The sequence below is a fragment of the Plectropomus leopardus genome, chromosome 10, assembly GCF_026936395.1.
Source record: "Plectropomus leopardus strain MGB_pleo_1.0 chromosome 10, ASM2693639v1, whole genome shotgun sequence".
NCBI lineage: Eukaryota > Metazoa > Chordata > Actinopteri > Perciformes > Serranidae > Plectropomus > Plectropomus leopardus.
The window spans coordinates 27,868,015-27,887,703 of NC_142185.1; the positions used below are offsets into that span (position 1 = coordinate 27,868,015).

Below are 19,689 nucleotides of genomic sequence, written 5' to 3' on the forward strand. Positions count from 1 at the left end.
CTCAAAACCTTGTAAGTAACACTGGCTGGAGCAAGGCTTTAAGGTGATGGTAATTTGTCTTACCAGTAAGGAGAAGTGAAGGACTATCCAGATGACACCCAACGATGTAACCAGCAGGTCATAGCGGTTCCGTCTGCTCTGCCAGTACCCCGCTGGAGACATGGCTATCAGCTTCATGGTCACCTGGGTAACAACACCAACAATCAACAGAAAGACGTCTTTACCCAGACTAGGCAATCAATGTAAAACTTGACGGACGAGTACTGTAGATATTGAAAAATAGGCTCACCTCCAGTACGAATATAAAGGTGAAGACTACAGACATGGTGGCAAGAGGGAATGTCACTTGATCGTCTACGTCCCACTGGAGAAAAACATTTTTCACACACGTTACTTTGTTAATTCACATTAGATTTATTTAGCACATTCTGATATAAGTCACAGGAAAAAGAATAAACAAACACATAAGAAAAAGACATAAATGTAATGACATGATGCGCTGTGATGTGAGTCGTTACCTTAACTGACAGCAGCACTGACTGTGCCAGCACCAGCACAGCAATGCCCCGTTTGAAGAACGGATGCTGAGTGATGTCATACATCTTGGCCCGGAAACCTCCGTTTTCTATCAAGAAGATGGAAGACTGCTGATTTATTGTTATTGCACAGCTGTAACAACATGTTTGTGTGGAAAATGTTTATTTCAAAATGTAGTGTGGTGCTCATTTGAAACATATCTGACATTTGCTTTTCTGCTGTATTTGAATGTCTGAACTGGCAGCAGCAACAGTCTTTATAAGTCAGATGTTGCTTGAATCTGTGGTAGTATCTCTCATTTTCCTGCAGGTGGCACTCACAAACTGTATTGGTGTCCTTATAAGTGTGATAACTCTTATTTGTGCTTCTGGGGCCTCATTAAAGAAATTTCCAAAGTCTGAAATCCTATCTTATCTCAGTTTAAGATGAAATTTAGGATTTTTGGTAGAAATATGTTTCCTAACAGCATTCAGGAGAAAAAAATCTTATCTTGTGTTAGAATAGCAATGGAGCTATTACAGCACTATAAGAGATTTTCCAGGCTAGGAATCCTAAATTAGGATGACATATACCCTTGTTATAAATAAAAAAAAAAGTCAGATGAAGTAAAAATGGCATCAGCACTGTTTTTAGTTCTGTATGTCACTGAAAATAAAGATGGGGAAGAACACCGAAATATAATGCACGAAAGGCTACTTAAACTTCATCACACTTTAAATTTCAGATAATTATGTAAATGAATAAACAAATGATTTATTAATACATTTAGATGAATATTTTATTCAAATAATTGAGAGGTAACCTTCCCAAAGGGATGGCGTCTCCTCTCCTCCTAAGAAAAGCTGAACAGCTCTTTTGTAGTTCATGATACCCAACGAGTTAACGAGTAATAAGCGAGAGCCATTGATATTATTTCTTATCAATCTCATACAGCCATGAGGGCCGACTGAAGAATTGACACAGGATAGGATACAGCCTTAAGTTTAGAAATTGTTTCTGTCGTTGGATGACGAAAAAATGGGACAATCCTTTAGGATATTTTCTGTATGAGGCTGCAGGTTTCACACATATTTATATAAGTTGATGCATTTGTGTAACGATTATTTTGAAACAGTAATAGGTGCGAATGTGTCGTATTTTTAGTGAATTCCACATATTGCGCAGAGAGGTTACTGTTACATCACTGTCTGACTCTGTATTTCAGCATCCCCTAAAACAAAATTGAATCAGACAGAAGATGTAGAGTCCTCTCTTAGGCCCATTAGGAAACTGGAGCTACTTTAAATAGAGAGGAGAGGAGCTAATGTGATTGGCCATTACTGAAGCTCACCCTAACTCTCCCCAATGATGCTATATTCTGTTCGCCACTTGTCCCGCTCCAGCAGGACTGTGACTGCACTGCGGGTTTCCCAAATGCACTTGCATTTCAATTTCATGCTTGTTTCATGTGTCAGCATTCTAGTTTTGAATCTGAGGAACAAATTTAATTTCTTATCCTCATCAAAACAAATCCTCATTAGAGGAATTCCTTGTTATAACTGCCTGCGGTGTCCACTTCAAAGCAGGGAGTTTGATATCTAATGAACATGAAATTTGACAACAGTACATTTGGTGGCAGGCTCTGTAATTACATGACTGCTGACCACAGAGATTACTGCAAGTTCTTCAAGTAAGACCGTGTGAGTAAAGGCCAGCTCAGTGCTGTAATGATCTGCCAGAAGTGAGTGAGTGGCGCCAGTGCCGAGGGCCTTTGGATGTGGATCAAAGTCAGGTTGATACTGCTGGTGTCAGCGGCACTGCTGACTAAAACTGAAGCCATTGATTTTCTGTTAGTTCTCAGCCTTAACTGTACTAACAGGCGATTTCCCACACTGCCTCCGAGGAACTTTAACTATTCTCACGACTCTAATCATTGAAGGAAGAGCAACAGTGTTAACGTTCAGTATTACTGTGTTGAAATGTGATCCGTAACAATACAGTTTGACTGTGTTTAAAGTTTAAGTTAACTCAATATTCATCGGGTTACTGCTTTTCCATAAATTTGAATTTAGCCTGGATAAAGCTGCCAGCAGGGTTCCCACAAATTTTTACCAGTGAATATCTAAAACATGTTCATAACATTCTACTCCCATTTCAATGACTTTGTTTAACCCCTTGAAACCTGAAATTGGCTTGATTTGTTTCAAAAACATGGAAATCAGGCAAAAAGCAACTGAAAATAAGCAAAAAATTGGCAGGAAATTATCAAAAAGTTACAGGAAAATTAGCAGAAATTAGCCAAACAAAAAAAGAAAGGTAAATGAGCCAAATTAGGATATGACCTGAAAAAGTGCTAAAATAAAATAAAAAATAATATATATCAATAATAATAATTTCTGATAATTAGAAATATAGTTTTTTGTTACTTTTCCTTAGTTAATTGAACATTTTTTAATAATTCTCTCCTTTTTTAAGCTAATTTTCAAGGTAATTTTCTTGTCACTTGTTTTTTGAGAAGAAATCACACAAATGTGCTCAATATCTCAAAGGTTTAAATTCTTCGGAAAAGCACAAGAAAACTGATGGTTTTGAAGGGTTAAGAAGTTTGAAACAGGAAGGCCTACATGGTGATACTATCATACAATATCAAACATGCACTTCCTCGGCATTTGGAGATAAGCAAACTTCTAACACTTGCTGACTTTAATCACTTGTTACATTTTCCTGCTGCCAAGTAGCTGCACATGCAAATAGACCAGACCAACACGAGTACTTTGCAAAACATCAAGACTACGGCCCTTTTTGGGGAACATCAAACAGAAGATACGGTCTGGTCTATGTATCACATGATACTATTGACATCACGCAGAGCAGCACTAGATTTAAAATTTGTAACAAGGAAAGTATTTCACATAACATTAGGCATGTTTGGGGATTTTCATGAGTATAGTATACATAATAACAATGTATAGTCAAAACTTTTCCAAAACTTTCTGTTAATTCCAAACAATTTCCAGGCCTGGAAGCTGCTTTTCTAATTTCATAACTTTTCTGGGAATTTCATGGCCACAGAGAACCTGTGGCAGTTTAGTTCAACATGTGAAAATTTGATACATTCATTAAAATAAATTCCCCTTCAAAGGCTGTGACATGCATGATTCAGTGCCTGAGCCATTCGCGTTATCTGTCCTCCGCTTCAGCTTTTTCATTACTGCTGCTAGTCATCATCATTCGGGTGTCATGATGAATCCCTCGAGGCATCAATCCCCAATGAAAAACAAGGACTATTAAATATGGATTAATCATGTAGGTGCTACTTAAGAATGCACAGGCACACCACATGATCAATCAGCGAATGGGGCTAAGACGTGACTTTCATAATGTTGTGCTTGACACACTCTCACTGCTCTGTATTACGTGTATTACGTGTGTTTGTCAATGCATTCGGTGCATGTGTTTTGTTTTGTGTGTGAGCACCTGGGCGAGGGGGCAGGTGGAGAGGTTGAGCTATTTTCAGTCGACTCTTCAGATCCTCCCATCTCCTCTGGTCTACTGTGAGAAGAGCGGTGCCCTGGTGATGGGAGACACAACACAGAGGTGATAGCTTTGTGAGCTTGGTGGTCTATGATGAACACCAGATGACTGCAGCATCAGTAGCATGAATTTTGTTTCTCTAGTCTTGTTACAGCCATATAAAGGTTAGAAACTCAAAATAATCTTCTGCTTTTCGGTTGTATGCATCTGCGAGCTAATCCAGTTACACTTAGAGTTTGCATATCTGTGAAAAAATCTTCCCCCTGGCAGCACAGAAGATCTATACAATATCGGGACCCAAGATTAGCGTTATGACATTTACAAATAACGAAAAAAATGTTTTTGCAGAACAAAGATGGCCTTTGACATTTTGGATATGTAATTCCATTACTTCATCATTTTATTCTATTACACATTTGTGTAAAAGTTTGTCATAGTTTGCATATGAATTCTTGAGTCAATCTAATCAGTTCATCGTTGATCCCAGGTGGACGTTTTTGCCAAATTTGAAGAAATTCCCTAAAGGTGTTCTTGAGATATTGAGTTCACAAGAATGAGACAGCGAAGGTCACAGCGACCTTGAGCTCTGATCATGAAAGTCCAATCAGTTTATTATTGAGTCAAACTGGGAGTTTGTGCCAAATTTGAAGAAATTCCCTGAAGGTGTTTTGAGATATTGTTTTTATGAGAATGGGACAAACAGATCACCCAAAAACATAATGCCTCCAGCAACAACTGTCGCCAGCACAGAGGCATAAAAAGTAGGAAACTCTCTATATGTGTGACTCTTACCTTGTTCTCGTTGAAGTTTGCAATGACGACGCCCACAAACAGAGTGAGTCCAATCATGCATCCCAGAAACACAAAGACGTGGATGTAGATGCCGTGAATCTGCAGGGGCAGAGTCATCTAAACTGTCAAAGTGTTCTTACAGTGTAAGATTCAGAGGTAAAGAGCACACTTTTATAGAAGTGAGTGGAAAGGTAAGGTAAGGTGAGGTTCATACCGGTCCAACGCGGTGAATAATGACATCTCGGACCTCCACCCAACCTTTGAGTGACAACACTTCAAACAAAGCCAACATGGCATTTCCCACATTGTCAAAGTTAAAATTACGAGGGTTGGCCCTGAGGAAGGACAGAATGGACACATCAATCACTGGCCAAAGAAAGAAACCCTAAATCAAGCAGACATAAAAAAAGAAGCAGCTATACCAGACTCTTGGTACCCAGAAACCAGGTTTCTTCTCTCCAGGCTTCAGTTTCAGGTTGAGGTTTTTGGAAACGCTGACATTTATGCGGAAAATACCGTGACAATCGTCCTACAAACAAACAACATAGCACACAGTAAACCATTAGGACAGCAACCTTTAGAAAGGCAAGTTTAACAGAAAAAGAGGGCTGTCAATGAAGTGGTTTACCATGTATTTGGGAGGAAAGATGAACTCAAAATTAAAAGTGATAAAGTGAGAATATGACAATAATACCGTACTTGTTTTTGCATACTGCATAAGTGATTTAATAAGAATGCCATATCTTCCATTTATATTCTTATCTCCATTCCATCGTTTCAGTACTTGAACTCAATAATATTGTAATGACAATAAAGTTGAATCTAATCTAATCTTGCGAATTAATAAGTCATAATAGTTTGAAGACAATATCTTCCTCATTTATATGCAAGTTAATGGATGATATTAATTCATAATATTATCTATCAGTTTATATCCAGTTCTTATCTGTCAACTTGGTGAGCAACAAAAGCTAAAATTTCTAAACTTAGACCCATAAGGACCTGCATTATATTGTAAAAACAACCTTTCTTTAATAAAATATCAGCTATGGCACAAGCTGAAAGAAGTATAATGATTGCTGTTCAGAAAGTAGGATAAAAGGAGCCGCTGGATTATTGATTTGACTGGGGAAACCCCTTGTACTGATTCAGCCTGTGGTTCTCTGCAGGGAGTGTGGGATGGGAGGGGGTGGTTTAGTGAGAAGATTATGTTTCTTGCTGTACCCGTTTAAGGATATGGGGGTCGTTGCACTTGGCGAGCTTTCCGGCAAACAGTTGAACCCCGAAGCTTGCGAACACCAGCATCAGTGTGAGGAGCAAAATGGAAACCTGCAGGAGAATCAATCAAGAGTTTAAGACGGACAGTTCAACATAATCCAAGCCTTTGAGATTAGAGAGCAAGCTAAGGATGTCAGACAGCTGTGGATGTAGAGACCTCGGCTGGGAAAATCCAAGTCAGACCCCGAGAGAATCTGTAACTATTGCAAGCTTGTGAAAATATAATACAATCCTTGATAGGCAAAGCAAAAGATAGGCAAAGCCCTGGAACAGCCAGGGGCATAATAACATCAAGAGCACAATTCAATAAAGCTGCATTCTTGTACAAATCCTGGTTGTAATTTTGCATGTTTTAAGCCATGGACTATAAATCATAAATGCTTTACTGCCAACCTTTTTCCAAAGCTTATTGCAGTTTTTTGCATATCTCAAAGCTTTTTTATGACTATTTTCCAAACTACTGAATTCAAGCTTCATTATTCCAAGTTTCAGGCTAATTAAGTTTAATGTTATGCTGCAAAGAAGTGAAATGCAAACAAATAACTACCCGCAAGATAAGGAAAACACAGGTAATGCTTTATTTTATGGTCACTTAGGTTTCCAATTATTTTCTAAAGTTTCTTCCTGATTAAAGACTAACTCTGGTATTTTTAAACCTGGACCTTATTTCCCATGTTTTTGTGTCTAAGTGACTGGTGATATCTCGACTATATATAAACAAAATACGACTTATAATGACAATCTTTTTCATCTTTACAATTTTCCAGCAATCACCAGCTTTGGTTTGTTTGAAACTTTAATATTTAAAAGTTAGCATACTGAAAACAGCTGCACTGTTTTAAGTGGATATTATGGCTGACCACTAACCAGAAAAATCTCCTTGAATCCTTTGAGAACCTCCCGAACCACCTTCCTCATCTGGGGTACCAGCTTGAAGATCCTGAGCGGACGCAGGCAGCGCAGCATCATCAGCAGCTGAGCCCCAGACTCAGGAGGGACGTCAGGAGGCAGCCAGCACAGAAAGATCAGACTAACCTACAGAGGAGACGCACAGCAAAGACAGAGATGAATGATGTGATTTACGTGAACAACCTTTTACTGTCCGTTATCACAACCAACCCGAGACATGTTCTACTGCAGCAGCTAAGAACAAAGACTAAATCTGTATTTTGCTTGATCTGCATGCAAATTCGATGCACATAAGAAATTGAGTTATATCAGAAAGCTGATAAAATGTGTAAAAATGATGATAGCGTGGCTACCAAACTGAATTAGGCTATTTGTAGTCATCGGCTAATATTTAAATAAGACAAATTACATGTGATCGGTTTTGCCAACAAAAACTTTCCCCAGTATGATTCAACCATTATGATCAGTCTTTCCATTGGGTGAGATTTCTCACAAGATAGATGAAGATGTCCATGACTCCTCCAAAGTCTCTGATGACAGCTGTGGGGGTGAAAAACAGGCCGTCGGCCATGATCTTCAGATTGAGCTCGATGCTCATAAAGATCACGAACACGTACTCCCCGATCTGAAAGAGAGGGCACGGGTTTAACAGCGTCTGTCCAATCATGCATCTGCTCGCTTGCTCGTGCAGCCATTAATCCATCTGTTTTCAATACCTGCAGTGAGGGGACATGCATGACCCTGGTGAAGGGTGATTCAAACATCATGGAGATGCAGGAGCAGATGGTTACCACTATCATAACCCAGTCCAAATAGGTGACGAGGCCCAAAAGATTGCTGCAGGGACACACACATTAATGCAGGGTTTTTTAGAATTTAGACAGAGAGCTAGTAAGTAGGTCAAGAAAGCTATTTGGTTTGCAAACCAGCAAACACTCTGGGATAATTTAAGAGAAAAACAGAGGGGCAGACAAAGACAGAGAGAGGATATGTGAGGAGAGGTATCATAAAGTGAGAGCGAATAAATCTGTGTGTGTGTGTGTGTGTGTGTGTGTGCGAGCAGCCCCAATCTGTTCTTCAATAGCATGTCAGTAAAAATCCCCCGGCACCAACAGTATCTGATACAAAGGACTGCCTCTCACTTTAATAATAAGAGTCGGTGCTCAGCTGAATTAAGATCAGGTTGCAAAATGGGTGAAGTCTATTTCACAGCTCTTCACCTCACAATTCTCATTCCTTACCACAGGGTTTTGGGAGAGCACGACAGGCAGGTAATAAGGTGCAGAATTAACAAGTATTCTACTGTTGAAGAACGGAAAGATCAATAGAGAGAGAGAGGGAATCAATAATTCATTGCACTTACTACAGCTGGTGGTATTTGGTGTTCTTCACTGCTCCTGTTATTGGGTCAGTTTTGGATCTAGATATGAAGTCATACAAATAAATAAATTGTCAACATTTTGACAGAAATAAAAAAACCTCTTTTGAGCCAAACTCACAAAACATTCACCCTTGCCGCTGATTAAACACTGTAATAACTGGGATAGCATTGGTATAAATAAATCACAGATCCAAATGTTTTTTGTGGACGTAGTTTACTTAATACTGAAATCCAATGTGCAGCCATTTTCCTAGCAAAACTTAAAATAAATCTTTAGACCAATGACTGTATATAAAGATGGACGGGATGACAACCTCCCAAAAGTGAATCCAAAAATCTTGATTGCCCCCTGGTGGCAGGCTGCAGTGCTGGTCATAAACTCCGCCCCTTCCACGTTAGCGGATGGTACATGATACAAGTACACGGCTTTTCCCAAAGATGGTTTCTGTAATTTTAGGTAGTTCTTATCAAGCTAATATTTGTTCAAGTGTTCATTTTTATCATACCTTTGGTTTTAATAAGTTACTAGTTTCTATCTGTGAGGTCATGACTGACAGCTGTGTGTGTCAATAAGTGTGCTCTCTATCAATAGCGCTGCTCGCAACTTGATCAGATAGATGTATGGGCGGGAACTCTACGGAGACTCTGGCTCGAAAATCTCAAGATGGCAGCGGCCGTTTCTGTGATATTTTAGTTTAATTTTTGTGGGAGGAAGTGGAGAACTGTTGTCCATCTTTTTAGACAGTCTATGCTTGAGTCCACATACAGATACAAAACTGATCTTACGCATTGAAGCGAGCTCGAACAATCATCCTGCAAAAGTTCCGGAAGCGGTGCTCCCGCCCCACAATGAAGAGGGGCTTGTCAAAGTAAGGATGGTTTTCCCTCAACTCCTCCTCCTGGACTTTTCTGCTCAGCCAAACAGACAAAGATCAGACAAACACCAGTTGTGGAGGTATTAATGAAACAGTAAGGAGTGAATGTACAGCATAAGGGCCTGACACATGCCACATTTTTTACTGCCTGGAAAACACAATGTGGGATGCTGGGTACGACTCTTGTGCCTATAATCTGTGCCAACTTTGAAGGGCATGAAGGCAGGTCACACTTGATGTTGCTTAGCAACCGTAACCAGCATCACCTACTTACAAGATAAAATTACCTGAGGTTCTGAGTTTGGAGCACATTTTCTTCCAGGCGCTGTATTGAAATATCGTCTGTGGGACAGATGTAAAGCTCCTCCATATTTACCACAGAATGACATTTATAAAAGGAAGGAATGATATCTCATGAAAAAGAGGGGGCTTAGGAATGCTTGCGTGCCATGATGGCGTTGCATTTGTTTTTGAGTACACCTTCTTCATTGAACAACGGATTTAATAGTACAAAAATTTGGCATGTGTCTGGGTCCTAGATATTTTTTTGTGGGAACATTACTTTACAGTGTGATATTGGGTCAAGGTCTATGCGAATACCTTTTCATTTCTGCTTGTTCTTTCTTTTCTTGGATCATCTTGATCTCACTGTCCTCTCTCTGTGCGTTACGATAGCGCACTGTGCTTGAATGCTGGGGAAAGAGACAACAAGGTTATAAAAGTTTTGCTACATCTCTGTTTTTGTTTAGATGTTTTAATGAAAACTAGAGAAATACATAAGCAACTTGAAGGAATACTAGATTTTTTGAAGTGGAGTTACTAATGTATGTAATATACTGCCAATGGATATGTACAACCCAACTTCAATAAAGATTAACTATCCCTTTAAGCCAGTACAATATGTCAGTATTTGTGTGTGAGTGTGTGCTCACATCCTGGGTGAGTGTCTCCAGCGACTTCCCTCTGCTGATCCTCTGACTGGTGGAACCATGTCTCAGAGATCTGCAGATACAAAGGTCAGGCGGATATTGCATGGCACTTGTTTGTGTAGCACATGGTTAAATTTCTGTATGTGTGTGTTTGTGTGTTCGTTCAGACCTGCGCTCCTGCCGTATGTGATGCTGGACACTGAGTATGGAGCGTTCTTTGGCTGGCTGGCCTTCAAAGGATCCACTTAGCATACGCTGTCTGGTACAAGCCCTGTGAAACACAAACATGTTTTTTCTCTCCTCATTATCAATTTAACAAACATTAAATACATATATATATTTATATATATATATATCAGTGTGTGAGGTCACCAGCTGGCAACTACAACACAGCTGGATCTGGTCCATCTTCCTGCCTAACAAGCTATCTTCGACCTTCGTCATTCTGGAGCCCATAAGAGCGGCGATGCAGACTGTTATTTTCAAACAGGTTCCAATCATTCAATTTGTCAGTGAGAGTGTGTGTGTGTGTGTGTGTGTGTGTGTGTGTGTGTGTGTGTGTGTGTGTGTGTGTGTGTGGGCATCCCTGTCTGTTCTGGCTAACAGCAGAGTCATGTACCAGAACAGAGCTAATGACACTGTGGGCACCAGCAGTGTGTGTACTTTAATCATTTACAGAGACTCTGAGCGATTACTTGTTTATTGGCAGTAAGTACGCATGAGTGCCTGCGTATGCTGGACTGTGTGTATGTTTGCCGATGTTGGTGCGACTGTGAGACTAATTGTGTGTTTGTGTGGAAGATAGCATGCCAGACAGAACGTGTTATGACTACTGATATGCTGTCTATCTTTCAGACTGACTGAATAAGGGATGGGAGAGGGGAGGGGGGAGGGGGGAGGGGGGGTGAGAGGGAGAGCGAGCCAGATTGGACACGGTGCCGGCGAGCTAATCTACACTTAGTGCCAGCTCTGCCATGCTGAACAGCAAATTATCCATTTACTTCATCGTGACAGTAAATGAGTCTGAAGTGGGTCCGTGTGTGTCTTCGTATGTGTGTGTGTGTTTGAGGCAGAGACAGAAGCATTAACAATACCAGGGTGCTGTTACAGCACAGCTACATCTAATATGCACGCACATTATTAGTTTCACCCACACAAAAACCAGGATGTATTTCATTAATGTGGATGATACATACTAAACACGTCTAGCTGGGATGGCGGAAGGATGGCGTTAATCCAAAATGTTCTTATTAACAAAAGACCATAAACAGCTAATAGAGGTGTTTCAGGTCAAAAAAAGTCTATATAAAAGTGGCATATAAAAATGTGGTCGAAAACTGAAACTTTTTATAGACATCTGGGTTACATATAACTGTTGTTTCAGCAGCAATGACTTTTCCTGCTCCACAATGATGGATGGAACAGGAAAAGTTATTAAAATGCTTCCTTAAAACGCACTGAAATACAGTCACTGAAATGTTGTTAAAGGGACAGTTCACAGTTCACTTTCATACTGGAATTATTTTCTTTTTGCCAAACTACACCTTCCAACTGCATCATTGCACAGAAGGGCTAGTTAGTGCATCCACTATTTGCTCACCTAGCACCACTGAGCTTGCTAATATTACAGCTCAGCTGAGAAGGATGCTATTTACAGTACATCTCATCCTGCTATCATGAACATGGGCCTCTCGTTCAAGAGTAGATGCCAGTTCCTCCTGTATGGTGATACAGTCGGTGGTTGTATTTCAGTAGAAAGAAAATATTTCCTACATGAAACTGCTCAGTATAGATTTTGGTGCTTTGAGCACCACAAGCTGAGTGCCATTTAGTTCTGTTATATTTAGGACAAGGGAGACATCTATATGGCCGATATCTCCAACACTGAGCAACTCACACCAAAACAATCAAAATCGATAAATGGCACTACAGATAAGAGGAAAAATATATTTTTTGATTTCAGGGTGAACTTTTCCTTCAAAAAGCATTAAAATTCAACTAAATTTAGCTCACTTTAAACTGACCTGCAAATCACCAAAACCATGCTTACTACGGAGGAAGATGTGTCTTACCGCAGGATTTTATTGATGGTGTTTTCTTTTTCCAGGAGGTTACGGGCTCGGATACTAAATATTGACCTGCGAAGCTGAGAAAACACAAAGTGAGAGTCCATTAGTCAGTAGTTTGTTAGGTGTAATGTTCAATCCAAAAACACACTACACACACAAACCTGAAACATTATGTACAATTTGCTGCTGCACTTACTGCTGTGGTTTATCCTCTGTACATATAGCCACAAAAATGGAGTTGTCACTTTCATATCCTCTTTCTGTGTGTGTGTGTGTGTGTGCCAGAGTAAAAGAACCAGTGTGTGAAAATACCTTTTGGTCGATATACTTGTTGTCTTCAATGGCTGAACGTTTGGAGTGGTCACAGGAGGAGGATGAAGCGGAGGGGAGACGCCGGAACAAACAACTGGTGTCCTGCTGCTGACGATCAATGAACTGCTTCATAAAGCTCTCCCTGGAGTACACAACAAAGAGCACACGCACGATGTGATGAATGTGTAATGCGTGGTTTCCCACTGAAGAACTCCCTGTGCTTAAAAATAGGAATAATAATCACAAACGTATTACAACGCCAGACCAGCTTGGTGAAAATTCAGCTGCAAAGTATGTCAGTGGAAGCTCTTGCTGCAGCAGCCCGGCAGATGGGCTGCAGAGGGGGATTTCTGTGGGGAGCAAAGGACCCAGCTGTGCACTAATCAGCAACTAAATGATAAAATTGATTATGAGGTCCAGTGTGTTGGACGCAGTTCAGCTCTCCTGCTAAAAACAGCATACAGTAAGACACAAAGGGACTTCTTGAAGAAAAGGACTTGCAGAACATTATTGGTTAGCAGCTACTAGGAGCAAATCTGACACATTTCTCCAGTTCTTTCCTTATATCATGTAAGTACTGCAGAAAATGTCTAGTAAATGGTGACATGAAAAGGTTTTACATCATGTGTGTTTGTTGAAGTGCTGTTCCTGCGATAAACCGTTCCCTGCTTCTGGTTAGCCAAAATGTTCTCATCTCATGTCATCACATATTGCCTCTTTGCCTCTTTCCGTGTCTACATATTACACCTTAGCTATCCTTCTGCGTCTGCTGTTAAGGATGCCACTACCATGATGTCAATAAAGCACATGTTGGGATGATGCTGCACCAACGCCAGGACGTAAACAAGCGTACATGATGCTTAAGTTTGAGCAAAAGAGGCACACAGTAAGATTTAGACAGGAAGCGAACACTGGCCTCCTGCAAGAAAGTCCGGAGTTTATTCGATTTATCCACCGCCACTTCTGACACATAATAGGGACCTCTGTGCACCTTATATTATGTTGTTATTGGCAGCATTTCAACATGATGCCATCTAATGTCATTATGCAGAGGCAACACGTTCCGTCTAACCGCGTTCTCAACTGACACCACCTGTCCACGTATCATGCTGCCACAGCAGGTGCCCTCTGGTGGTGTATAGTAACACCACGAACAGTTCTGTACGGCCGGTTCTCACCTGCGTCCAACAGCGTGACATGTAGACATGAAAGGTGGATTTTAGTGTTGGAAAAGACTGCAAAATCATGCGAACACGCCATTAAGTGACAAAGCAGCGTTCTGAATGAGTTATTAATGACTGATAAGAAACAACAGTTCACCCTCCACCTTCTCTTTCCCTCCCTCCTTCTCTCCCAAACATACACAGCAAGCAGCTTTATCATCAACACTGCTGGTTTTTAGGGTTTCTGTTGCCTTGTATTTGAGCAGGAAAATCTGTTGAGGGCTAATATATTTAAATCTCTTCGGTCATAATTTCTGGTATTTAGATACATGGTGGTATGGTATTTTCTGAAAACATGTCGGCCTAACAACACATCCCAACAGCAAACAAGCTCTCTGTCCACACTGAATCTGTTAAATATGCACTCCGGTTACATCATGTAAACAAACAATTGTACCTATCAGCTTTGCACTCATGTAAACAAACCACACAGTTATACCTTCAGCTCCGGTTTGTGGATTTGTTGGTCAGGTTCTGACCACTGATTAACACATATGTTTTCATGTTTACTGGGTTAGTGCTGGTTTCCCTGAACCGTGCATCACTATTATATACATATCTCAAAAAATGTACGCTGTATGAACGGTCTTGGTGTGTATCTGGCTGTGACTGTGTACCTGATCCTGGGCACAGTGAAATCCGACGGGAGCTTGGAGATCTTCACCATCTGAGGTCTGTTGGGGAACTTCTCAAAGATTCTGAGTCGTAGAGGGAGCTTCTCTTTGGTGTCAGCATTGGCTTCGCTTTGCTTGAGCTAAAGGATGAGGCAAAAGAAGCAGTTCACACACAGCAGGGTAAGACAATATACAGTCAGAGGGGAAACAGCCTCTGGATGGGAGTGAAGACGACAGAGTCATTCAAAAAGGATACAAAGGGAAGACTGACACTGTTACTGTAGTTTGGATGTGGAAAGTCGTGGGATTTTCAGAATTGGATGAAATTATCATTGGTATTTAGGGGGAAAAAGCACGAGACTAAGCCTGGTATTGCAAGAGACAACTGTGAAATGCAGAGGTTTCACTAAAGAGTGCAGCTTTATGTTTCTGCCTGATGATGGCAGCAACACACCTACCTACGACACACACACCACATACAGCACAGACATTTAGGATGAGGTCCCACTTACTTTGAGAAAAGAATGGAGAAGGCAACAAAAGAAAAAGGAAACATTACTTTGGAGTGGTTAATGGAGAAAAGAAAAGGTAGCGACAGTTAGAGTAATGTGCATGCGTGCGGGCCTGGCACTGTGGCACAGCCTGGCGAAATAAAAAAAGATGACAAAAGGAATGAAACCAATTATTTCCATTTAATTACATATGGGGGAGGCTGATTGAAATCCCCTTGTAGATATTCTCTGTCTGGGTGCCTGGAGATAACCCCTGATGCATTGCAGATTAAGCTTGGAAGTGAAGTGCATTTGGAGCAATGGTGAATGGCAGCTTATCATTCAGGTCAGGAAACTGCTGTGAAACATATTGACTGGGCTCAGTGAATGTTTTCTCTGTCAGTCATGCCGTTTGTCTACCAATGCAAACGTCCCGTCACGCTGTTCGTGTGTACTGGTATTTCTGTGTGCGTTTGTCTGACTGCGAGCACACCCGAATGTCTGGAACAGCCCCTCGTATTTGAGGGATAACAGCTGTGGGAAGGAGAGACCTGACAAAGGAGGGAATGGAAATCTGTCTATCCATTTTCTTTTTCCAGCAGACGAAAATGTGGGAGCTTCTTTTTCTACCCTGAGTGGGTGAGCGGTGAGTGGCATACTGCGAAGACGGAATTATGTACCAGCATGTGCTTGCCTAGGCTTTCTGTCTATATTCTGTCTCCCAAGATAGACACAGGATAGAAAGAGGCAGAGACAGAGGGAGACTAAAATAAGTAAAAGAGAGAAGTAGACAGAATGTATGGAAAATAAATATGACACAAAACTTAAAGGCATAGTTCTGATTTTTTAAAGTGGGGTTTTAAGAGGTGCTTATCCATAGTCAATGTATTACCTAAAGTAGATGTCAGTTGGCGCACCCCTAGTTTGGAGAAGCAGGCAGGAGTACTAACACAAAAGCAAAGTAATGTACTGATGTGGACGAGGTCAGCAATGAATTATGTTTTAGCCACCCAAGAAATGTCACTCATAAAACAGTCAACATTAGTTTAAGTGTATGCTATATTGAGAGTTTTACCTCTTTGTCAGAAAGCGATTTCCAATGAGGAACTGAAGCCATTATATCGCTCTCATCAAAGCCAGACATTGAGAAAAACGGTGACGTCACACAAACTAACTAACTTATCAAAGCAGCTGCAGACCAACAGCTCCTGTGTGAAGCGACCTAAAATGACAGGTTTTGTCGATGGAGTCTGGCTTTGACAAGAGCATGGATGTGGAACTGAAACAGTTAAAAACTTCCTTGTTGGAACAACTTGTGCAAAAGGTAAAGTGGTGAATACAGTTTCAAAATAATGCACACATAAACTGTCAAAGATTTTGGTTTTTTTCTGAGTAGAAACACCCACGTAATGTACATAAAATGAAAAAGCAATGAGCACATGCTGCTACAATCGGTTCATTTACAGCCACATGAAAAAAGGCCTAAAACATGAATATCAGTTTAATGCTATGTTGCTATGCATGCTATGTTAATAACATTTTCACCCCTCTGTCTTGTCATCACACAGCACTTTCCAACGGAAACTGGAGCCGTTACTTCAGAGACAAAAACAGTTATTTTACTTTGCAGAACGCGGGAGTTGCATGTTTACCAGTGCCTCAGTTGGTGGGTGTTAAACTGATATTAATTTGTTTTTGATGGATCTTTTTACGTGACTAAAATACGTTTTGCTGCTGACCCCATCTATAGCGGTACATTGCTTAGCTTCCGTTTTGGCAGTTTCACCATCTCTCCAGAGGCGTACAGACAGACATCTACTGTACGTAATACATTTACTATGGATAAGTACCTCATTCAACCCCATTTTAACAAATCCAAAGTACCCCTTTAAGAGATGATAGCACAAAGACAAAAGGATTGTGGATTTAATATGGTTTATGCAATAAACAAATCACCATCTTACACTATATCTGCTTCAGCAGTATAGGATTGAAAATAAAAATGCATTGAGCACAATAGTGAGCTTCTTTCTTGTGCTGCAGTTCTTGGGGTGAAACTTGCAGAAAGTGCTGCAGTCATCTCAATAGTACCTGTACATTTGGTTGCTGAATCCCCAGCAAGCAGAACACACACAAACAATTCACAAACAAGCATGCACACACACAGATCAGAATTAATATGGACCATACTGTTCCCAAAGGTCCTAATCAATTGGGCCAACTCAGCGAGATGTGCAGTTTAGCTGAAGCTCTGCACCCTTATCTGCAGCAGTATCCCATTACAGCAAGACTTTCTGCACCATGTTTTGTCCCTTTGTTGCTCTCTGTGTTCATCCTCTTCTCTCCACCTCTCAGAAGAATTTATTCTTCTCCACTACAGTGAGCATCTATCCACATCTCTTTATGTAAGACTGCCCTGGTCTCAAAATCTTAACTTCTGATTCTGTTCACTGCCTCCTTCCCTCACTGATTCTTCCTTCCTTTCCATTTTCCCTAAAGAGGAAAAAAAACAGCCGCTCCAGGGAAGAACAGTCTTAACATTCAGAAAGAATTGCTATTAAAATCTTTTCCCATAAACAGACTGGTATAGTGTGAGTGATGCACTCTTATTCATGTAATTCAATTTATTTATTTATATGCTGCATCTGGGGAGCCACCGACTGTGGAAATAAATAAGCAAAGGATGCAGTGAATTTAATTTCAATTTACCTTGGGAAAACAAATTGGGATCCACTGTAGCATGGACCATTTAGATTAGTTTGTGCTATTATGCCCCCCAAAAATGTTGCAAAAGCCAATGTAAGAAAAACTGCTTGTCTGCTAGTACCAAACGTATAGTATCCTTAATTACTGACACTGTGAAAGACTGTTTTGGAAAAAATTTACCTGGTGAGCAGGTGCACCAGCAAGTTGCCGTAGATCACTATTAACTGTGATAACACCTTGGGCCTTGAGGCTGGTCAATACATGGGATCAATAAAGCACACATGGGCATGCATGAGCTCACTTACCAGAAAAATCTATTTGCTACTGATTATTGGTTTTAGGTGCTGCTGTGTCACAGAAAAGGGATTGCTTTCTCCTGCACAAGTGCACACATGTCAATATCATGCATTTTGTACACATTCGTATGTTTAAAAGCACCCAGCATATAATTTCTGTCAGTGTACTTGAAGGTCCAGTGTGTAGGATTTAGCAGGACATATGAGCAGTAATGGATTATAATATAATAAGTGTTTAATTTAGTGTATAATCACCAGAAAACAGAGGATTTTTTTGTGTTTTCATGACCTTTGAATGAGCCTTTTATATCTACATAGGGAGTGGATCCTTGTCCATGGAGTCTGCCATGTTGCCCCGCCATATTTCTGCAGTGCCCAGAATGGACAAACCAAACACTGGCTCTAGATAGGGCAATTTGTATTTTTGTGTCAGCAGGCAGGGTTAGTAATCAACATTAAACTGCTTTATTTGTCGTTTTTACCAGTTTAAATCACAAGGTACATTTGTTTTAGACAAAAAAGGTGAGCACACATTAGCACATGCTTGGCTTGTGGCCTGTCTGTGGCGTGCCGAACACCATAGGAAAAACAGCAATTTGTAATGTGAAACTACACCATTCAGTGTCTTTACGGATTTAAATCACTGGGTCTGTTTGTTTTAAAGAGGAAGAGTCTTCTGCAGATAATTCGGCTCCCAGTAAAAACCTTCTGAACAATGAAGGAATTCTAACGAGACGTTTCAGCTGGTTGCAATCTGTAATTCTTACTGCCAAATGACACTAAATCCCCCTAAATCTCACACACTGCTCCTTTAAAATGGCTATAATCAATACTTTGTGTATCAACAATTCATGATTGCTTGTCGCCAACGTGAAAGGTATTGCTTATAGTAATGAACCCTATAGAGGGGTAAATTGGGCTTACATGTTCCAGAGGGAGACAAACAAGACACTAAATGAATGCTAATGCTGCTCTGTGTCTGCTAGATATGTGGCAACTTTGCAAACAAGTTTGCAATAAGTACAGCTTTTATCCTTTCCCCTGAAGCGGCAGAAAAATCAGTTACTCCAAGGTCAAGTGTTAAAGGATAAGCACTATTCCCAAGTGTATGTGTGCCCCCCCCTGTGTTTGTGAGAAATGTCTCTGTGTTTCTCTTTATGTCACAGTGAATGGTTGATAAATCAAAACTACTGCTTCGCTTGCCACAGATGAGATTTAGTGTATGGTGGTGTAACAATGGAGCCGAGACTAATGTGTTTTGCCTTGAGACCCATTCAGGTGACCTGCCACTGCTTCCCCCTCCATTCAAGCCAATTTCAGGCTCGGCTGAGCTAGGGAGATTTCCACCCGGGATTTCCAAAGCTCTCCTGACCAACGCTGAGCATTAGCATCAGACTATATTCAGCCATAGCCATAGTTCAGTGGGAGCATGGGGAAAAGATAAAATAGTCAGCGATGAAATGACCTCAGACAAGTGGGGTTTAATATAGTGTGGAGTGAAAATAAGCTGAGCGGAGCAGCATTTTTTTAAAAAAAAGCCAAAAAAGGCATAGAACCTCTGCATAATGACATTACTTACTATTGAGTTCAGTATTAGTACCTCCATGTGATAAGTATAATAACATACAAGACATTCAAGCTGTCATGACAGCTTGATTTCACAGCTGCAGGACCAGCTAAGTTCCCTATTACGCAGCTCCATGCTGACAGTATGATGACAACAACGCTTAGCAGAATGACTAACCCATCTGGAAGTTGGACCCT

The 19,689-nt window shown here is 40.6% G+C and overlaps 1 protein-coding gene across 6 annotated transcripts in view; it reads right to left on the reverse strand.

Annotated features, from left to right (window-relative positions):
- nalcn (sodium leak channel, non-selective) overlaps nt 1-19,689 on the reverse strand; it is an 89,237-nt gene that overhangs the window by 8,943 nt on the left and 60,605 nt on the right. For 5 of the 6 annotated variants that reach the window (XM_042494455.2, XM_088083488.1, XM_088083486.1 and 2 more), the window contains 19 exons: nt 14,436-14,572; nt 12,596-12,737; nt 12,287-12,360; nt 10,384-10,485; nt 10,218-10,287; nt 9,886-9,977; nt 9,197-9,319; nt 8,393-8,449; nt 7,746-7,866; nt 7,523-7,654; nt 6,988-7,155; nt 6,067-6,171; nt 5,265-5,371; nt 5,057-5,177; nt 4,843-4,941; nt 3,994-4,087; nt 519-625; nt 290-364; nt 64-183 (listed from right to left, as the gene is read on the reverse strand). In XM_042494455.2, the coding sequence (XP_042350389.2) occupies nt 64-183; nt 290-364; nt 519-625; nt 3,994-4,087; nt 4,843-4,941; nt 5,057-5,177; nt 5,265-5,371; nt 6,067-6,171; nt 6,988-7,155; nt 7,523-7,654; nt 7,746-7,866; nt 8,393-8,449; nt 9,197-9,319; nt 9,886-9,977; nt 10,218-10,287; nt 10,384-10,485; nt 12,287-12,360; nt 12,596-12,737; nt 14,436-14,572 (2,046 nt within the window). The remainder of the gene's footprint in view (nt 1-63; nt 184-289; nt 365-518; nt 626-3,993; nt 4,088-4,842; nt 4,942-5,056; nt 5,178-5,264; nt 5,372-6,066; nt 6,172-6,987; nt 7,156-7,522; nt 7,655-7,745; nt 7,867-8,392; nt 8,450-9,196; nt 9,320-9,885; nt 9,978-10,217; nt 10,288-10,383; nt 10,486-12,286; nt 12,361-12,595; nt 12,738-14,435; nt 14,573-19,689) is intronic. The other variant, XM_088083485.1, reaches the window with a different exon arrangement.